We start from the raw sequence: 18,578 nt of genomic DNA, 5'->3' as shown, positions 1-18,578 counted from the left end.
AAGTATCGGATCGACTTTTCGTGAAATGTAACGTTGGTTAAAGCTTTATAGAATATTGCCTTTTGAAGGGGCTTGAAATGAAATATGTCTACTTTTCCGCCAAAACGACATATGCAATAGCAGACGTGCAACACGACTCGAAAACTTATGCATTTTTATTTAATATTCTCCTCGATCCTTCCTTAACAATATTATGGCAACAAGCTGAGTTTCCTCTATGTTTCCTCTCCCAGCTTTCATAGATGTGATTTCATCTCGTAAAAATGTTGTTGATACAATCAAAACAAATTCATATCTGAAATCGCCATAACATGGTACACTGTATATCAAAAACCTACATAGTAGTGACGAAAGCGCTTATTCTATTTTGAAACATAAATCTGATTACAAGACTTGACGTCAGTGCATATGTATGGTAAGTATGACGTTACGTAATTTGAAACATGAGCAACCGTTGATGATATAGGAATGATCATGACTGCTATACGGATTTCTAAAAAATTATCAAAACTAAACGTATATGTCTCAAATCCGTACAGGAATGATCATAATTTCTAAACGCATGTCTCAAATTCCATAAGATAACAAGAGTCCATCCGAACGTCATTCAAGCCTTCGATCAGTTTTTCTGGACTGGGTCTTTCCGATGGGTCAGTGGACCAACATGACGTCATTATTCCGTACAGGCTACCTGGGCATTCTCGCGGAATTTCAAGCCGAACGCCCCGCCGAAGAAGCCCTACCAGCTCAGAACAAGTCAGCTGTAAACGTCCGCCGTAAAGTGGCTCGTCTCCGAGCGTGGCGATCTCCCACAAAAACACGCCAAACGACCACACGTCGCTCTGACACGTGTATTTGCATGACTCTAAGGACTCCAGCGCCATCCACTTAAGTGGAACCGGCACATTGCCCTGTCCGTTGGCAGGCACATACTGAGTAGTGGTGTAGACATCCCTGGCCGACCCGAAGTCCGCCAGCTTGGCGACGTCACCCCGAGTGATCAGGACATTACGCGCCGCTACATCGCGATGGGTGATCCTTAACCGCTGGAGCTCCTTCAAGGCGCGAGATATGTGTTCTGCATATCGGAGAAGTCTTACGACTGTCCCCAGTAAAGAACCTTCGTTGAAATGTCTGCACCTGTGGCCACGAAGCAGATTTAAGAGGTCTCCGTCTGGGGCATATTCCAGAAGAATAAACTTTTCTGCAGACTTGGTGATCAGTCCGAGCAGTTGGATGATGTTTGACTCGGACACTTTGTGACCCTTATCTTCATGTACAGCTACCAGTATGGCAGCCTCCCGACAGAAGTCCCGATAGCTTTGCGCGTCCTCAGTCCGGACTGACTTAGCAGCAGGTAGGCCATTGAACACGAATTGGCGAAATTCGAAACACGAATTGCGCCACGTAGAGGCGCAATTCGTGGCGCGCAAAGCGCCACCGGGGGGCTAAACTCGAGATCTCGAATTCGTCCACGCGGAAGCGTTAGCGCGAAGCTCAATACAAAACCGGCACTGACATGGCTCGCATAGCGCCACCGGGGAGCGAAACTCGAGATCTCGAATACGTCCACCTCGAAGGGGCATCGCGAAGCCCGCAATGTAACGTTACTGACATCATGAGTTACGTAACTATATGTCCAACCAGTGGTGGCAGCGAAGCGCATATTTGCGAAACACGGCTTGCGATTTAGCCATTCTGTTAATGTTTAACTTATGATGTATTGTAGTCAGCTAATCGTAATACAAAACACGCACAGACCAAGGAGTAAATGTATTCGTCCAACCAGAGGTGGAGGAAGTGCATATTTACGAATTCTGTTTAATGTTTAACTTATCGAGTATGGGTAACAATTTCAGCCAGCAATTGTTGCTTTGTTTATAATCGTTTATGTCAATAACATTCTGTTTAATTTGCTGTTACAGGACCTGGTTACGGGGCTGAGAATAATAACAAATTGATACAAATGCATTGTGACAAAATAGTAAAAATAGTGGCAAGAATGGGATAGTGTGTGTTCTAAGTACTAGTAACATTCTTTGCTCCAGTTTCAGAATCGATTGTACAGATAATACATTCTTTATTCACGACCATGGCAAAGATTTCCTGCTGAAGCTACTCTACTCACGGCAGATAGAATTAGTTCAATAAAGCGAACATTACACTAAAGTCGGGGTCTGATAAATCAGACTGAAACTACGCAGACATTCACCACAACAAACAAAAATTCAAACAAAATGGCGACCATGAAAATATGATGCTATCCCAGGAATCATTGCAGTTTGTACGAGCCGACTATTTCCGAAAACATCCGAGATTTTACGACGAACATGTTTCAAAAGTAATAATTATCAATATATTGCTAACTTATATACGTGTATTTTATATTCCATTAAAGTTTTTTTGACAATGTTCTTCTACAATCGCTTTATTTTTAACTTACCTGACGACCTTTGTCAATTTTGTTAACATTCGGATGTTTTTGGAAATAGTCTGCTTACAAACTGCAAAGAATGCTGGGATAGCATCATATTTGCGTGGTAGCCATTTTGGATTTGAATCGACAATCATAGTGCTGACATAGTTTGCAGCAAATTCACAAATAGACAAAATTGGACTAACGTTTTTTTGGTGCTTGTCTATGTACTTTCAGTGGTGGATTTTTAAAGTTCTCTTGACACTAAGAACACATACTGTCTCATTCTTGCGTCTTATCGCACTATTTTTGTCACTATAAATGCGTTAGCGATTTGTCTGCCCCGTAACCAGGTCCTGTGAAAGCAAATAAAACGGAATGTTATTGATATAACGGTGATTAACAAACCAACGATTGCTGACTATAATATATTGTAAGTTAATTTTAACAGAATGGCTAAATCGCAAGACGATACTCGGGTCCGTGTTTCGTAAATATGCGCTTCGCTGCCACCGCTGGTTGGACATATAGTTACGTAACTCATGATGTCAGTAACGTTACATTGCGGGCTTCGCGATGCCCCTTCCGGGTGGACGTATTCGAGATCTCGAGTTTCGCCCCCCGGTGGCGCTATGCGAGCCATGTCAGTGCCGGTTTTGTATTGCGCTTCGCGCTACCGCTTCCGCGTGGACGAATTCGAGATCTCGAGTTTAGCCCCCTTGTGGCGCTTTGCGCGCCACGAATTGCGCCTCTACGTGGCGCAATTCGTGTTTCGAATTTCGCCAATTCGTGTTCCAGAGCCTACCTCTTAGCAGCGACGGTGACTTCCCCCTCAGGTGTGCGCAGCTGTGATTTCCTGACGTATCCGAACATCCCCATTCCAATCATGGTGCCGGGGGAAAGACAGTTCGGCTTCCTTTCCCATCGCCTCAGCCATCCCGGCTGCAAGTCCTCTTTAACGTCTTCTTCCAAGCGTTGCAACTCGAGCTCAAGGAGAAGCCTCGTTTCCTGTTTGTCGTCGCCTGCGCAGAAAGTTATACGCCCTTCTTTGTACAGATACATGCCCAGCCCAGCTAGCATTATAAGGACAAACACAACTACTAAGACGAGAAGAACAAGATATGTGAGTGGTGTGTCATATTGCTGATTCCCCTCAAAAATGTCACATGTAGGTCCTGTCCAAGGCGCCAGGCATTTGCAGGTGCCGTCCACGTGATGACATGTGGCGTTGTTTTTGCAGGTGCAGATCTGATGGCAGCTCAACCCGTACCGTCCAGGTAAACAGGGTCTGCTACAGTACTGTCCGAACCAACCCTCCGTGCAGTTACACGCACCGTCGCTAGGCAGACACGCACCGTTTTCACACCCGCATGTCTCCCTACAGCCATACCCGTGCGTGCCCTGGGAACATGCGGTCTGACACCTGCGTCCCGTCCATCCGGCAGGGCACACGCAGCCAGCCCACCGGTCACAACTGGCGCCGTGTAGGCAGCCGCAGACGTCCTCACAGTGCTGGCCTGTTCTGTCTGGAGCACAATTGTCTACGTTCAGCACAATGTCTGTCTTGAAAACTTCCCCACGTGAGTCGTTAACCTGACAGGTGTATGGTCCATTGTCCGCTGTCTTTATGTCGGAGATCATAATTTCAGCGCCGTGGGAACCTGTTATTATCTTTGTTGACCCATTTGGAAATATCCAGGACTTTGAAACGACATCGATATCATACACTTCACAACGTAGTGTCGCATTTCCTGATATGTACAAATCGCGCGGATCGCTGGGTGTCGCTGCAATGGAGATGGCATCTTTTGGAATATCACAGGCTACACCTGTCCATCCACTTTGACACTTGCAGGCTCCGTTGAAGGCATGGCAATAGGCCCCGTTCCTGCATATACACCTGTTCTGGCATGTGGGGCCGTATCTTCCTGCAGGACAGCCGGTTAGTTTTACTCCAATCCACGCGTAGCTGATGGCAACAGTGTCCAGTCTTATGCCAGACCGCGAAATGGGTATGGAGGGTATTGGTTCTGGTAGCTGACATTCGAAGTGGTGCTGATCTCCGGGCAGTGTTGTCAGAGTAAAATAGACGATATAGTCTTGAAATTTGCTTTCAATCCAGTTATCAGGGACGTTTTTTCGTACGAAGCTAAGCCGGGGATCGTCTTCTGCTTGTTTATCTATTAAGTTGATGACTAAGCTATTCCGATCACTGAAACATGGTATAGAATGTATCTGTCCGTGCCACAAGTGTTCTGCAGCTGCTTCGTCGGCCGTGTGGTAGACAGCCCAAAACACATCGGTCCTGCAGTCCCCGTTGTCTGTGTTGACTATGGCCTGTGGATGCCGGTCTATATCTAAGGTTTTAGGGATTTCAAATTTTTTTGACACAACGTCTCCATCGCTAGTTACGGCCTCCACTCTATAATTCGCCTTAAATAACCACGTTCTCTCCTCTCCATTTTGCCTTACTACAGGTGTCTCACAGGTGGCGTTGTAGACGGGAGGATACCCCTGGACGTCATTGACTTTTACTCTCACCTTCAACTCACCATCGACTTGCCTTAAGACAAGGACTTTAAGAACATATTCCGACTGAACTGAGTAATCCAATGGATTGTCGACGAGAAGGGTGCAGTTTTCGTTCACAGCAAAGCGGCCATACTGGTCTCCGTCTACAATAGAACACGGAAGTTCCGCTTTTTCTACGGGTAACGTTATGCCGAAAAGCAGAGGAATGTTGACAACTTCTGTCCCGACCTCGGCATCTTCGAAGACGGGCACGGTCTTCACTTCTTGAGACCAACAACATCCCACGAAACAGATAACGAGGAATCCACAAATGTGGAAAAGGCTCAGGCCGAATCGGTCCGCCGCCATAGTTTTTGTACGCCTCACCGTGGGTAACCTCATGTGAAATCAGTTGCCCAGGGGCCAATGTGCTATTTACCTTATATATTGTGACTTGGGGAACAGAAACAATGCTCACCGACACTCATATTAGTACTATATATATATCTGAGTTTCGATGAGCATGGTTGTGGGCGAGAAGGAGGCAACCATGTTCGAAACAAACCTGTAGGAAACAGATCATCTATTGTCCTACAAAATAATATACTATGAAACCATTATGACAAATGCCTCTGATTACGAAAGGTACGGGATTAGAGAGGAACTATAGCTAGCCATAAGACGAAACTCGTATCTGACTATATGTCTGTGTCCATGTGGCGAACCGGTATCGTTAACGCGTTACGCACCAGGCAGTGTAAAGATCTTGTATGCCGACTAAAAACAGCCCGACTCGTCGAGCCGGCTTAGACTATATTGTCCCAATATAAAGCAGTCTTTTGCTTTTGATAAACTTTAGAGAACAGGGAGAACCTCTTGCTCCTGAACGGTTAGGCTACGAAGTTAGGAGAGCTATAGACAGACAGGCCCACATTCGACGTATATCATGTATTCAGAAATGAACTGTTACAGTTGCATAGAGCCTTCTCATTTGTACAGTAGATGATCAGATCTCGTACCTACACATCATGTTGAAGCAGTTTATTCAAATGTACACTTTTGCTGTGTAGTTATGTTCCTTTGTATTACTGGCCAGAAACAAACTGGTACCTTTATAGCTATTTTCCCGCTTGATATATATTCTAAACGCAACTTAACTTAGTATAATAAGTATGATAGACAAAAACAAACATGAGCAACCGTTCTCGACACAGGAATGGTTATTACTACTAAAAAGAAGTCTCAAATCTATACAGGAATGATCATGATTACAAAATGAATTTCTCAAACTCAGGAATGCTCGTGATTACCAAAAGAATGTCTCAAATTCATACAGGAATGATTATGATTACATGTACTAAACGCTTGTCTCAATTTCAACAAGAAGACAAGAGTCCATCCGTACGCCATTCAAGAGTTCGATCAGTTTTTCTGGACTAGGTCTTTCCGATGGGTCAGTGGACCAACATGACGTCATTATTCCGTACAGGCTACCCGGGCATTCTCGTGGAATGTCCAGACGAACGCCCCGCCGAAGAAGCCCTACCAGCTCAGAACAAGTCAGCTGCAAACGTCCGCCGTAGAGTGGCTCGTCTCCGAGCGTGGCGACCTCCCACAAAAACACGCCAAACGACCACACGTCGCTCTGACACGTGTATTTGCATGACTCTAAGGACTCCAGCGCCATCCACTTCAGTGGAACCGGCACATTGCCCTGTCCGTTAGCAGCCACATACTGAGTAGTGGTGTAGACATCCCTGGCCGACCCGAAGTCCGCCAGCTTGGCGACATCACCCCGAGTGATCAGGACATTACGCGCCGCTACATCGCGATGGGTGATCCGTAACCGTTGGAGCTCCTTCAAGGCGCGGGATATGTGTTCTGCATATCGGAGAAGTCTTACGACTGTCAGTGGGAAATTGCCTTCGTGGAAGAGTTGGCACTTGTGGCCACGCAGTAGGTTCAAGAGGTCTCCGTCTGGGGCATATTCCAGAAGAATGAACTTTTCTGGAGACTTGGTGATCAGCCCGAGCAGTTGGATGATGTTTGACTCGGACACTTTGTGACCCTTATCTTCATGTACAGTAACCAGTATGGCAGCCTCCCGACAAAAGTCCCGATAGCACTGCGCGTCCTCAGTCCTTACTGACTTAGCAGCGACGGTGACTTCCCCCTCAGGTGTGTGCAACTGTGATTTCCTGACGTATCCGAACATCCCCATTCCAATCATGGTGCCAGGGGAAAGACAGTTGCGCTTCCTTTCCCATCGCCTCAGCCATCCCGGCTGCAAGTCCTCTTTAACGTCTTCTTCCAAGCGTTGCAACTCGAGCTCAAGGAGACGCCGGGTTTCCTGTTTGTGGTCGACTGCATAGAAAATTACACGTCCTTTTTTGTACATCACAGCTACCATTATAAGGGCAAACGCAACTACTAAGACGAGGGGTACAAGAAATGTGAGTGGCGCGTCATTTCGCAACACTTGACATGTAGGTCCTGTCCAGGGCGCCGTGCATTTGCAGGTGCCGTCCACGTGATGACATGTGGCGTTGTTTTTGCAGGTGCAGATCTGATGGCAGCTCCACCCGTACCGTCCAGGTAAACAGGGTCTGCTACAGTACTGTCCGAACCAACCCTCCGTGCAGTTACACGCACCGTCGCTAGGCAGACACGCACCGTTTTCACATTCACACGTCTCCCTACAGTCATACCCGTGCGTGCCCTGGGGACATGCGGTCTGACACCTGTGTCCCGTCCATCCGGCAGGGCACACGCAGCCAGCCCACCGGTCACAACTGGCGCCGTGTAGGCAGTTGCAGATGTCCTCACAGTGCTGACCTGTTCTGTCTGGAGCACAATTGTCTACGTTCAGCACAATGTCTGTCCTGAAAACTTCCCCACGTGAGTCGTTAACCTGACAGGTGTATGGTCCATTGTCCGTTGTCTTTATGTCGGAGATCATAACTTCAGCGCCGTGGGAACCTGTTATTATTTTTGTTGACCCATCTGGAAATATCCAGGACGTTGTGACGGCATCGATATCATACACTTCACAATGTAGTGTCACATTTCCTGATATGTACAAATCGCGCGGATCGCTGGGTGTCGCTACGATGGAGATTACATCTTTCGGAATATCACAGGCTACACCTTTCCATCCACTTTGACATTTGCAGGCTCCGTTGAAGGCATGACAATAGGCCCCGTTCCTGCAAATACACCTGTTCTGGCATGTTGGGCCGTATCTTCCTGCAGGACAGCCGGTTGGCTGGATTTCTATCCACAAGTAGTTGATGGCAACAATGTCCACTCTTATGTCAGAGCCTGATACTGGCCTAATTCTTATGGGAGGTATTGTTTCCGGCAGTTGACATACGAAACGGTGCTGATATCCTGACCGTGTTGTGAAAGAAGAATACACGATAAAATCCTGAAAATAGTTTCGCATCCAGCTATCAGGGACGTTCTCTCGTACGAAACTCAACCGAGGATCGTAATTTGCTTTTTTATGGATTAAGTTGACGACTAAGCTATGCCGATTAGAGGGGGGTCCACTGAAGCATGATATGGAATGTATCTTTGCCAACCATAACTGTTCTGCAGCTACATCGTCGCTTGTGTAGAAGACAGCCCAAAACACATCGGCCCTACAGTCCCCGTTATCTGTATTCACTATGATCTGTGGATGCAGGATCGAGGTTTCAGGGAGTCCAATTTTTGTTGACAAAACATCCCCATCGCTCGTTACGCCCTCCATTTTGCCATCCGCCTTCAATAACCACGTTCTCTCTTCTCCATTCTGTATGACTACAGGTGTCTCACAGGTGGCGTTGTAGACGGGAGGATAGCCCTGGACGTCATTGACTTGTACTCTTACCTTCACCTCGCCGTCGACTCGTCCTAAGATAAGGACTTTAAGAACATATTCCGACTGGATAGAGTAATCCAATGGATTGTCGACGAGAAGGGTGCAGTTTTCGTCCACAGCGAAGCGTCCATACTGGTCACCGTCTACAATAGAACACGGAAGTTCCGCTTTTTCTACGGGTAATGTTATGCCGAAAAGCAGAGGGATGTTGACGACTTCTGTACCGATCTCGGCATTTTCGAAGACGGACACTATCTTCCATTCTTGAGACCAACAACATCCCACGAAACAGACAGCGAGGAATCCACAAACGAAGGGAAGGTCCAATTGCAAGCCCAAACGGTCCGCCGCCATAACTTAGGTATTCCTCACCACCAGGGTAGCCTTTGCGAAACTGCCTCGGGATTCAAGGTTCTATCGTATCAAGTTACTTCCTTATGAATGGGTCATTGTTGCTATGCGGAACAACAACAATGCTCACGAAGCTCATTGCAAGGCACTACTATATTTTAGGAACCCTTGCCTTGGTTCAAAACGTTGAATCACAACGAAAAGAGCCAGGGCCCGGAAAAGAATATTCCCGAAATACAAGATTTTAGTATATTGTGGGCGAGAAGGAAGTATTGTTCTAAACAATTGCCCGCATATGTCTCTGGCTGCGACAGTCAGTGAGAGGAACGAGCCATGAGAGGAAACTGTCTGAAATACTAGTACATGTATCACGAATTTCACGACTGTGGCGAGCCTACAACGTTACACACCACTCAATGTGAACATCTTGGATACTGTACAATTGCCCAATACATTGGCGGCAATAGTAAAGTATCCAAAATTTTTACAGGGCATGGTGTGTTGTTTAATTTTTGATACATGGCAATCGCCACATTGTTTAATTTTTGATACATTATGAGAACTGGGAGAAGCACAGTAATACAGGCCAACATTGTTTTGCACTTCCTGTTTTAATGTTCAGAAAAAAACAGGTACAGTAGCACAGAACATTCTTATTTGTACCAGTAGCATCAGATATTGCATCTACACATCCTATCAATTTAATATACTTTGTATCAGTTATGTTACTTTGTATTACCGGTCAGAAACTTTTTTTCAAGAGATACTCAGACATCAACTCTTCATATAACATTACAGTAAGACAGTTGATTTAAATGTATATTTGTGCTTTGCATCATTTTTGCTACTTTTTATCATTGGTGACATCATCAGGCTGTTCATTTCACAACTGTTATGAATATACTCAGAACGTATGAACTTAAGTGTAGCCAAGAACAAAATTCCACTTACATATCTGTTGATGAAAACTGGGAATTTCTAATGATAGATTTCCTCCAAAGGGAAACCTATAGCACAAAGTCATTATGATTATACATGTACAGTGTTCTTCAGTTTCAATGCCTTGATAAATGCTTGAACACCCTGTAAGGTTCTTTGACACAAAAAGAAAGAAACACTGAATAGGTCTTTGTATGTGGCACTACCACTTGGTTGTGCAATACATGTACAAATGTATTTCATAACTATGTAGAAAACAATTCTTCTTACTTTAAGCTTCTTCAGACCTATCCTGAGAATTGTCTATACATGGCCTCAAGCTTCTTGTCTTCAAACTTTGGCACAAAGTTCACTTTCACAATCTCGTCAAACCCCTCTGACATCTGAGGTTCCACAAACTTCTTCCGATACGAGAATATGACAGGATCCGCCACCTTCACGTGTCCCGCGCCCGTGTAGGTCATGTCGCGGAACCTGTTGTTATGGCGACACAAGTCCAGTGAGGCCGTCATCACAAAACAGCGGCACTGTGCCTTCGCCTGGCGAGCACAGTCCATGTATCGCTTCCTGGACTCCGCGTCAGGGTTGGTGTTGTCAACCACCGCACTCTTCCCGCCGGCCAACGCCCGGTTGCACGCCGCCACGCACTTCTGCCACGTGCCCAGCACGTCCCTGTTCACGTGGACGTATCCCCGGGAGACCAGGTTCTGTTTGACGAAGAACGTTTTCCCCGATGCAGGACATCCCACCATCACTACAACCTCAGGTGACGAGGATGTCAGACTGGTGGTGGGTGGGGAGTACAGAGGCCCGTCTGCATCCAGCTTTCTCGGGTCGAATTCGGGTAGTTTGAAGGTGGCTTTCCTGTAACCCAGGAAATACTCCTCAGGAGTGTGGAAGGTGAGTCCGATGTTCAGTGCAAACAGACGGTCGCTGCAGGCAAAGTCCTTCTTCCTCCCCGGGGCCCAGTTCACCAGTCTTCCTGCCGCATCCCCGACGTAGAAGCTGGCATCCTGGTCCACAGGCACACTGTCGTTTCCACTCTCCAGCAGATGGTTCCACATGCCTGTTGCAGGCTTCCTGTACTTCCCACTTCCCCTAGCAACGTACACTTGAACTGCAATGCCAAGCTTGGCCACTATGTCCTCCGCCTTCCTCCTGTAGTCCTTCTCGTTGATCTTCCCCCTCTGGATGCCCATCTGATTGGTGAAGAAGACAACCTTGTATCCTTCAGAAACAAGCTTTTTTAGCTTCCCTGGAACTTCTGAGAATGCAATTTTCCAGTCAAAGGTGTCTTGAGCAAACACCCTTCCAGACTTGGTCACAATAATGGTTCCATCAATGTCAAAACTGGCAACCTTACTACACCCCTGTACCCCCTTACTGGTGTAGACTAGCAGTTCACCAAACTCTTCCCAGCATGCATCAGTGGTCGGGTTACCTGACTGAATGGCTGAACCCCCAGGTTTGATTTTCCCTCCCGTGTTACTGTTTGGTTTGGCTGCTCCTTTTTGTGGAGACTGTGCCTCGTACATCTGTCCCAAATGTTTCAGTCTCTCTTGGATATCCCTCCTGTGTTCTGAGTTGGATTCTTCACTGTCTGACATGTCTTTTAACTTCTCCTTTGCAGATGGTTTCCCCTGAACATCCCCTCTCTTCTGCTCACTCTTTTCATCTTCTTCTGATCCCTCACTGTCTGACATGTCAGCTAGTTTTTTCTCAGGTTTTGGTTTCTTCTTGGGTAAAGGGTTTTCTTCAGGACTGGCTGGTCTTTTGACACCTTGTTTCTTCTGGAAAAAGTCCAGGATGTTTTTCCTTGATGAAGCACTATCTTTCACTGTGCTCTGTCCTTTGGTAGCCTTTGTCACTTTTGGCCTATGTTGGGGCTTGTTAGTGTCAGTGTTTGAAGAAAATTCTACACGATGTGGAAACTTGTCAAACAGCATACAGAAGTCCTGTCCATGGTGCAGGGTGACGGTTTCATTTGGGTTGAGCTGTTTTCCTCCAACACTGCTGGGATTGGCACCCAACTGGGTGACAAATAATAAAGATGTTAAAATTTTATTTTTAAGGCTTTGTTGTACATTTACTTACTGTAAAAACATGTACTCAGATTATATCTAACTCTTAAGCACTATACAATGTGCATACACAACTGTATATCATACATTTGTACATGCACATTGTATAGTGCTTATAAAATGATATCAAATAATTGGCATACATGTATATAGATAGGCCACCATATAGAAAGAAAATCTGAAAAGCTGAATTGAAGCCCTAAATTATGGAACAGAAGAGATCATATCACAGATGAAGCTATAGTGTATGACATACACTACTGTATCAGTATAACAAACCTGCTTCAGTGTCACTGTTTTCTTGTCATGGTTGGCTGTCAGTTCAACTGGAAACAACAGAAAACAACATTGCAACATTAGACAACAATGCTTAAGAATGTACATGTGGAATCACATTTTCAAAAAGTGTACTGAAATATAATGTTATTTTCTGTCCCTGTGTGTGAGTGTGTGTATGTTCTATCCATGTGAGTGAGCATAAAGTGTGTATGTATATGCTTATCTTTCTAAATTCTATGTAGATGTAGGTAGACAGATATCAAATGTGTAGATAATTCTACCCAAATTTCTCTACTTTGGCCCTTCTTTTACACTTGCTCAAAAGGAAAAACATACCATAAACATATTTTTAACCTGCAATGGGGTATGATGTTTACTGTGAAAAAGGAGGAGGAATTGAGTCTAACTTTCTATTGTCTGAAAGATAGAATCTTTCTCCCACCACATGTACATGTGAATGTTTTCAATGGATTCATTTCATACTACATGTATCTAACAGGAACAAGGTCATGCTCCACTGCAAAATGATGAAAGATAGCAGCATCAAAACTTTGGAGGAGGAACTAGTGGCTGTTCCTGGTAATTGTTATCAGAATCAAATGTTATAAGAAGGAAGAGACAAGAATGCCCTTCTATACATAACAGTATCAAATAGTTGCAGGATCAAAGATATGCATAGTTTGGAGGTTACTATGTTATGTTACAGAGGTCTTTGATGAAAGATGTAAGATGAAAAGAAGATTTGCTAGAGACATTTCAGACAGATTCTGACAATACAAGTGTGATAAAACCAGCAAACATACATCTAATATCATGCAGTGTGAAGATTTGACATCAAAAATGTTGCTATCTAGAGGAGAAGAATTCTCTTAAGGGCACATGAGCTTTATACCTTGCTGTCTGGAGCATTTCTTGTCGGCTATTCTGGTTTCTGGTCCCCTCCCCAGGACTACAGGCTGGTCATGTGACAGGGGGATGGGGGCGTGACTGTTGTCAGCTGACACAAGCACACATTTGTCCATCTCACGTCTGAAATTATACAGAAGAGTTGGTGTTCACAGTTCCCCAAAAAGTAGTGATATGTAAAAGTATATATATATGTCAGTACAATAACCCTGTATCATGTGTATTGTACACAACTTTCATCGGATGAAAAAAGCTCTTTGATGTAACAAATACTTGATGTGACGTTACATGTAATGTTAAACTCAGTCCTATCCTAATATCATAATGTTAACATTAACCGTTTTATGTTATTTGTCGTTGATTCCCTTCCGTGATTTGGCTAAATGTCTAATGTTTAACATCTAAGAAGTAGCATGTTTTAATGACATTTAAAAACTTTGCTAATCTCAACGTCATGATTGTTATGATTTCATTTCAGGATTTCATCTTTTGGAAGCCTGTTGGTTCTTTTATCATACATAATACAATACATGATGAATGCAATGCATGGCAGAAATCATGCTGAAGTTTAACATAATGCAATAGTTCAATTTCTGGAACTTACCCGATAAACGTTATTGCAAAAATGATCATGTTCTAAACATGTCATCTGAACTTTGATTGGCCACAACATTTGAAGTGCAAAGGGAAGAGATCTTCCTACCTGGCAGTAGGGATCTACTCTACTCATCCAAGTACTCTAGACTAAAGGAATTTGAAAAGAGAAATTGCCCCCCTCCCACACCCATTCAAACCATATAAAGTTGTGATACACGATTTTCTCTTCCATAGCAACGTTGCTTACCTGTCTGTATCTCGCGACGAAGGTCTTGCTTCTATTTCAATTGCTTCACATCCAATATACAGAGCGATTCTGCTCTTTTATCAGATATTTTGTAGAACCACAACATGCCACTGAAGACACATGTGTTCGTTGATGATCGTAAAAGCGACATGCAACGGAGCTGTTTAGTACTGCAGTTTCCTGGTTGTGTCATCCACGGCCTATTAAAGTCTCTATTTATATATAAATTAAAGGTCTCTGGCGATCTGTTTCATGTTTGCAGTCTTTGCATAAGCCTTACATTATGCACGTTAAACATACCTTCATGCATCAATGGACGAAGTACAAAAGATATCGTAGTTTCATGAGTTTGGTGACAGCAGGTCAAGTGCAAAGACCACGCAGCAGTGACAGCTAGCGATCCGTGTGCAAAGTGCAGCAATGTTATCCATTGAGTCAAATCTCGCGCAGTTCCACGTGGCATCCGGGATATTTTCCCTTTTCTCGGCCTCTTTCCTTGCCACCATTTTCCAAGGTACGTCTGAGATTTGCATGTTCGCTTTAGATGGCCAGTATTTCTCTTATAACCGGTTCTTTGAAGTAAAAATTAGATCAAAACGAATAAGGAAGTATCAAAGATTCGAAGTAGACAGTATAAGGTGTTTCCATTGAGATTGACTTGTTGAAAGAAGGGAATTATCTCGCCTTCTTTTTGGCGACTTGCATGCACATGGCCCTAGTAAAATGGCGGATGCCGATCATAGTTGCAACGCGTTGTGGGAACATCATTTTGGACACAGCTGCTCATAGCGTAAAAACTTAGTACTGTATGATCGTGTTTTTGCGACCCGATTATTTCTAATACCTAAGTAAAGTATTTTTACGAGAAAAGTAGCAACTATCTTTGAGAAAATTGTGTATACCCCCCTTCCAATCATGGATAGAAAAAAAATGTGTGACCATCGATTCTACAAAGGTTTTTGCTCTTCCTATCTAATCATGTATGTAAACTGTACTTGGTGTTTGCTTCCCTACAAAATGTGTAAGTTTTGTGTCCATTTTACCCACAGATGCCTGGTGGTGTGACAGTTAAAGACGTGAACCAGCAAGACTTCGTCAAGGCCTTTGCTGCCTTCCTCAAAAAGTAAGTCAGTCAGTCAAGAAAAAATAAAGGGTGGTTGGGTGCTTTCTTCCCTTTGAACTAGGTAGTCAGACATGAGAGGAGTGTACAAATTATGATTAATTTTGTGTTTCACAAATATTATTGTTTTTGCAAATGTTCTACATACTTCTATTGATGTTATTTTAATTTGCGCATGAAACTAACTGGATTAGCATGTAGGATTGTGTTAAATGAAATAGCTGATCCCAGACTGAAGATTTTTGGAATGTAGGACGACTCAGCCCATTTACCAACTTGGCCCAGTCAACTTGGCCCAACACCCTGGTCAAGAAACTACACAAGGATAAGTCGCGATCTCCATGACTTGCTTTCACTAAAGTTTCAGTCTCAGATGTAACTTAATTTTGTAGCTGACGTGTAGCTCGCGATGAACAAGACAAAGTGGAGAGATATGAAGAAAGACTGATTGCAGCTGCAGGGTGTTCAGACCACTGCAGCGGCAGAACACAGTGGACTACTACTGCTATATGTACAGAAACGTCCACAGCAAATTTTAGATTTAGTAGATTTTGAATAATTCACTAGCAGATGACAGCTACGGTTTTCTGGTGTTAAGAGAAGCAAGGTAAGCTACAGATTTGGTTGCATTGGTGCCTGACCAGAAAATATCACATTGTTGCCCTGTAGGTCCGGTAAGCTGAAGCTGCCAGAATGGGTGGACCTGGTCAAGACTGCACCACACAAGGAACTGGCGCCCTACGACCCTGACTGGTACTACCTCAGAGCAGGTAGGAAACAAATGCTTGTATTTCTGCCTGTTTGAATGCTCATGTTGTGCAGTGTTAGCAAGAAGCCTATTGCGAGGAGTGAAATGTTTTGTTTCCACAACCCTCAAAATTTTAGTCAAAGATTACTCTGGTATTTTCTCTACAAGGATACAGGATTATATTTATAAGAAAACCTGTGTCAATATACTGTAATTTTTGTTTTCTTTCACTGTCACTTTATGTTCACTGACTGTTTTCACGGTCACCTCTCAGGGCTCGAAATTCATTTTTGGAAATAGGTGCACTGGTGCGCCCAACCAAAAAAATTAGGTGCACAAAAAGAATTTGGGGTGCACCACATAAGATTAAGTTGAATGTCAGCAAAACTTAATTACAAAGCAGGGCTCGAAGTTAACTATGTCCCTATGTCCCGGGGCCACCAAAATTTGACCTGGGACAACTCAATAATCAATTCGGGACATATTTGGGACAATCAGGGCTCCTGAGTGCCACTGTGCTCCTCCCTTGTGAAACTGTATACTGGTCCCACCCACTGTTTTTGGTGTGGTACTAGTCTTCTCAAAATCAATCATCATTTATCACTCAGCATAGTGAAAGGAAAGCCTGTCCCAGCTAGGCTGTGGCACATGTCTGCTCCCCTGACAGGGGGTCAGCAGAGGGATGGTCACACCTCATTTACTTGACTAAGGTTTGCCCTGCAAGATTAGAAATCAAACATTTTCGGATTTATTCTACCTCCCCAAGAGCCACTGCATCAATGAAGTCTTTAAACTCTGCAGAATTATGCTTTTTCTTTTATAACCTATTAAAATACATTATTTCAGGTTGTTAACAATATTTCTGGTTGTTAACTTTGTTGAAACTTGTGTTTACTACTGAGTGTATATATCTTTGTATGTATTATATTTTTCAAATTTCATGCAATTTTCTATTTAACAATACACAATTTTGTATATAACTAAAAAAAAAATATTCTAACACAGATTGGCTTGGGCTCAGGTCCTGACTTGTACATGAACCTCTGGAACTGAATGCAGACCCCACACTAAGTTCAGATCTTTGGCCCTGGTTGGGACACTTCGGGACAGTTGAAATCCACTTTTGGGACAATGTTGGGACAGTAGGGGAAAAAGTTAATTTCGAGGCCTGCAAAGTTTAACACTAGCCTTAAGAACAGTATTGCTAACTTCAAACAAGTAATGCATCAAATAAAGTACAGTACTAGTGAATAAAAGTACTTTTAAGTTTTACCCTATAGTCTACAAAAATATCTAGGTGCACCAGTGCACCCACAGTCACAAATTAGGTGCACAGCACCAATTTTGGGTGCACAAGGGTGCACATGCACCCACTATTTCGAGCCCTGCCTCTGTACTGTGAACTTATCATCACCGTGAAAAACCTGTTGTAATAATCTTTGATTCCCTCACACATCCATTCTCTGTGAAGTTAAAGTTCAGTGAAAATGTCCATTTTCCTTACACCCTGAAATTTTACTAACATGAACATTAAGTGAGTTACAGTAAGCTTTGCCTAACAATTCCCTGTTCCCCCCCTTCCCCCAGCGTCCACAGCCAGACACTTGTACATGCGTAGCGGGGTAGGCGTCGGCGCCATGTGCAAAATCTACGGCGGTCGCAAGCGCAGAGGTACGAAGCCAGCCAAGTTCCGCATCTGTGCCCGGGGTGTGTCCAGGAATGTCCTCCAGTCGCTGGAGGGAGTCAAGATGGTGGAGAAGGATGCTGCAGGGTAGGTGGAGGTTATAGTCACAACATGGCTGCTGCGTGGTCTCTGTGAACAATTCTGAAGTGTAAAGATGTCTCTTACATTACAAGGTCATAGGGAAACAAGTTTGTTGTACACCTAAGTTCTCAGTATTTGACAGCAGGGCCGTAGCCATCATTCCGTCATTTGCCAGAATTTTGCTGCATATGACAAACATTTTAAGACCATTCTGTCAACCTTGATAAACAAAAATTGATGGGTAAAGGTATAGAAATGTCCAAATTTTAATAAAATGATGGAAATTTGTATGGGGAAAAAGATTCTTTGTAGGATCTTTCTGTCATTGAGAATTGGGATGACTGAAAGAAATTTCAAGCTAGAGCCCTGTTTGAAAGTAAGCTGTTTAGCATTACATGGTGCATGTTTCTTGTATGAATAAGTACAGCACGTTTCTGACCAAGTTATGTTTCCCCCCTCCCCAGTGGCCGCAGGTTAACTGCCCAGGGCCAGAGGGATCTGGACCGTATCGCTGGTCAGGTGGCTACCGCTGCGAGGAAGGCCCAGTAATGTGGGAGGAACACAGGAGAGTCATGTCATAGAAGTAACCTCTGGTGGGAAATAAAACTTCCAAGGTTTCCTCAGCACTGGTCTGGTGTGTCTGTTCTTGTTATCCCCATGAAAAATTGAGATATAGTTTTGTGTGTGTGTGTGTGTGTGTGTGTGTGTAGTAGTCAGCATAACTCAAGAACCTTTAGATGGATTACAATGATA

General features: G+C 44.1%; 3 protein-coding genes across 3 annotated transcripts; 1 reads left to right on the top strand and 2 right to left on the bottom strand.

The window, feature by feature from the left end:
• Positions 1-554: 554 nt before the first annotated feature.
• LOC136438355 (uncharacterized) lies at positions 555-9,669 on the bottom strand. Its single transcript, XM_066433122.1, has 3 exons — positions 6,286-9,669; positions 3,222-4,385; positions 555-1,140 (listed from the first exon to the last, which is right to left on the bottom strand). Exons 1-3 carry the CDS (start codon positions 9,144-9,146, stop codon positions 555-557), a joined length of 4,611 nt encoding a protein of 1,536 aa, XP_066289219.1. The 5' UTR covers positions 9,147-9,669.
• A 96-nt stretch (positions 9,670-9,765) lies between these two features.
• Positions 9,766-14,383, bottom strand: LOC136439133 (bifunctional polynucleotide phosphatase/kinase-like). Its single transcript, XM_066434333.1, has 4 exons — positions 14,193-14,383; positions 13,335-13,471; positions 12,443-12,489; positions 9,766-12,112 (listed from the first exon to the last, which is right to left on the bottom strand). The coding sequence occupies exons 2-4, from the start codon at positions 13,462-13,464 to the stop codon at positions 10,370-10,372; spliced, it is 1,920 nt and encodes a 639-aa protein (XP_066290430.1). The 5' UTR covers positions 13,465-13,471; positions 14,193-14,383; the 3' UTR covers positions 9,766-10,369.
• Positions 14,384-14,624: 241 nt separating this feature from the next.
• LOC136439140 (small ribosomal subunit protein eS19) lies at positions 14,625-18,448 on the top strand. The gene is made up of 5 exons (XM_066434348.1): positions 14,625-14,706; positions 15,242-15,315; positions 15,982-16,082; positions 17,648-17,831; positions 18,290-18,448. The coding sequence occupies exons 2-5, from the start codon at positions 15,242-15,244 to the stop codon at positions 18,372-18,374; spliced, it is 444 nt and encodes a 147-aa protein (XP_066290445.1). The 5' UTR covers positions 14,625-14,706; the 3' UTR covers positions 18,375-18,448.
• Positions 18,449-18,578: the final 130 nt, after the last annotated feature.

Source organism: Branchiostoma lanceolatum, chromosome 7 (assembly GCF_035083965.1).
Source record: "Branchiostoma lanceolatum isolate klBraLanc5 chromosome 7, klBraLanc5.hap2, whole genome shotgun sequence".
Classification (NCBI taxonomy): Eukaryota; Metazoa; Chordata; class Leptocardii; order Amphioxiformes; family Branchiostomatidae; genus Branchiostoma; species Branchiostoma lanceolatum.
The sequence above is the reverse complement of the archived record's forward strand: the minus strand, read 5'-3'. Positions and strand labels throughout refer to the sequence as shown.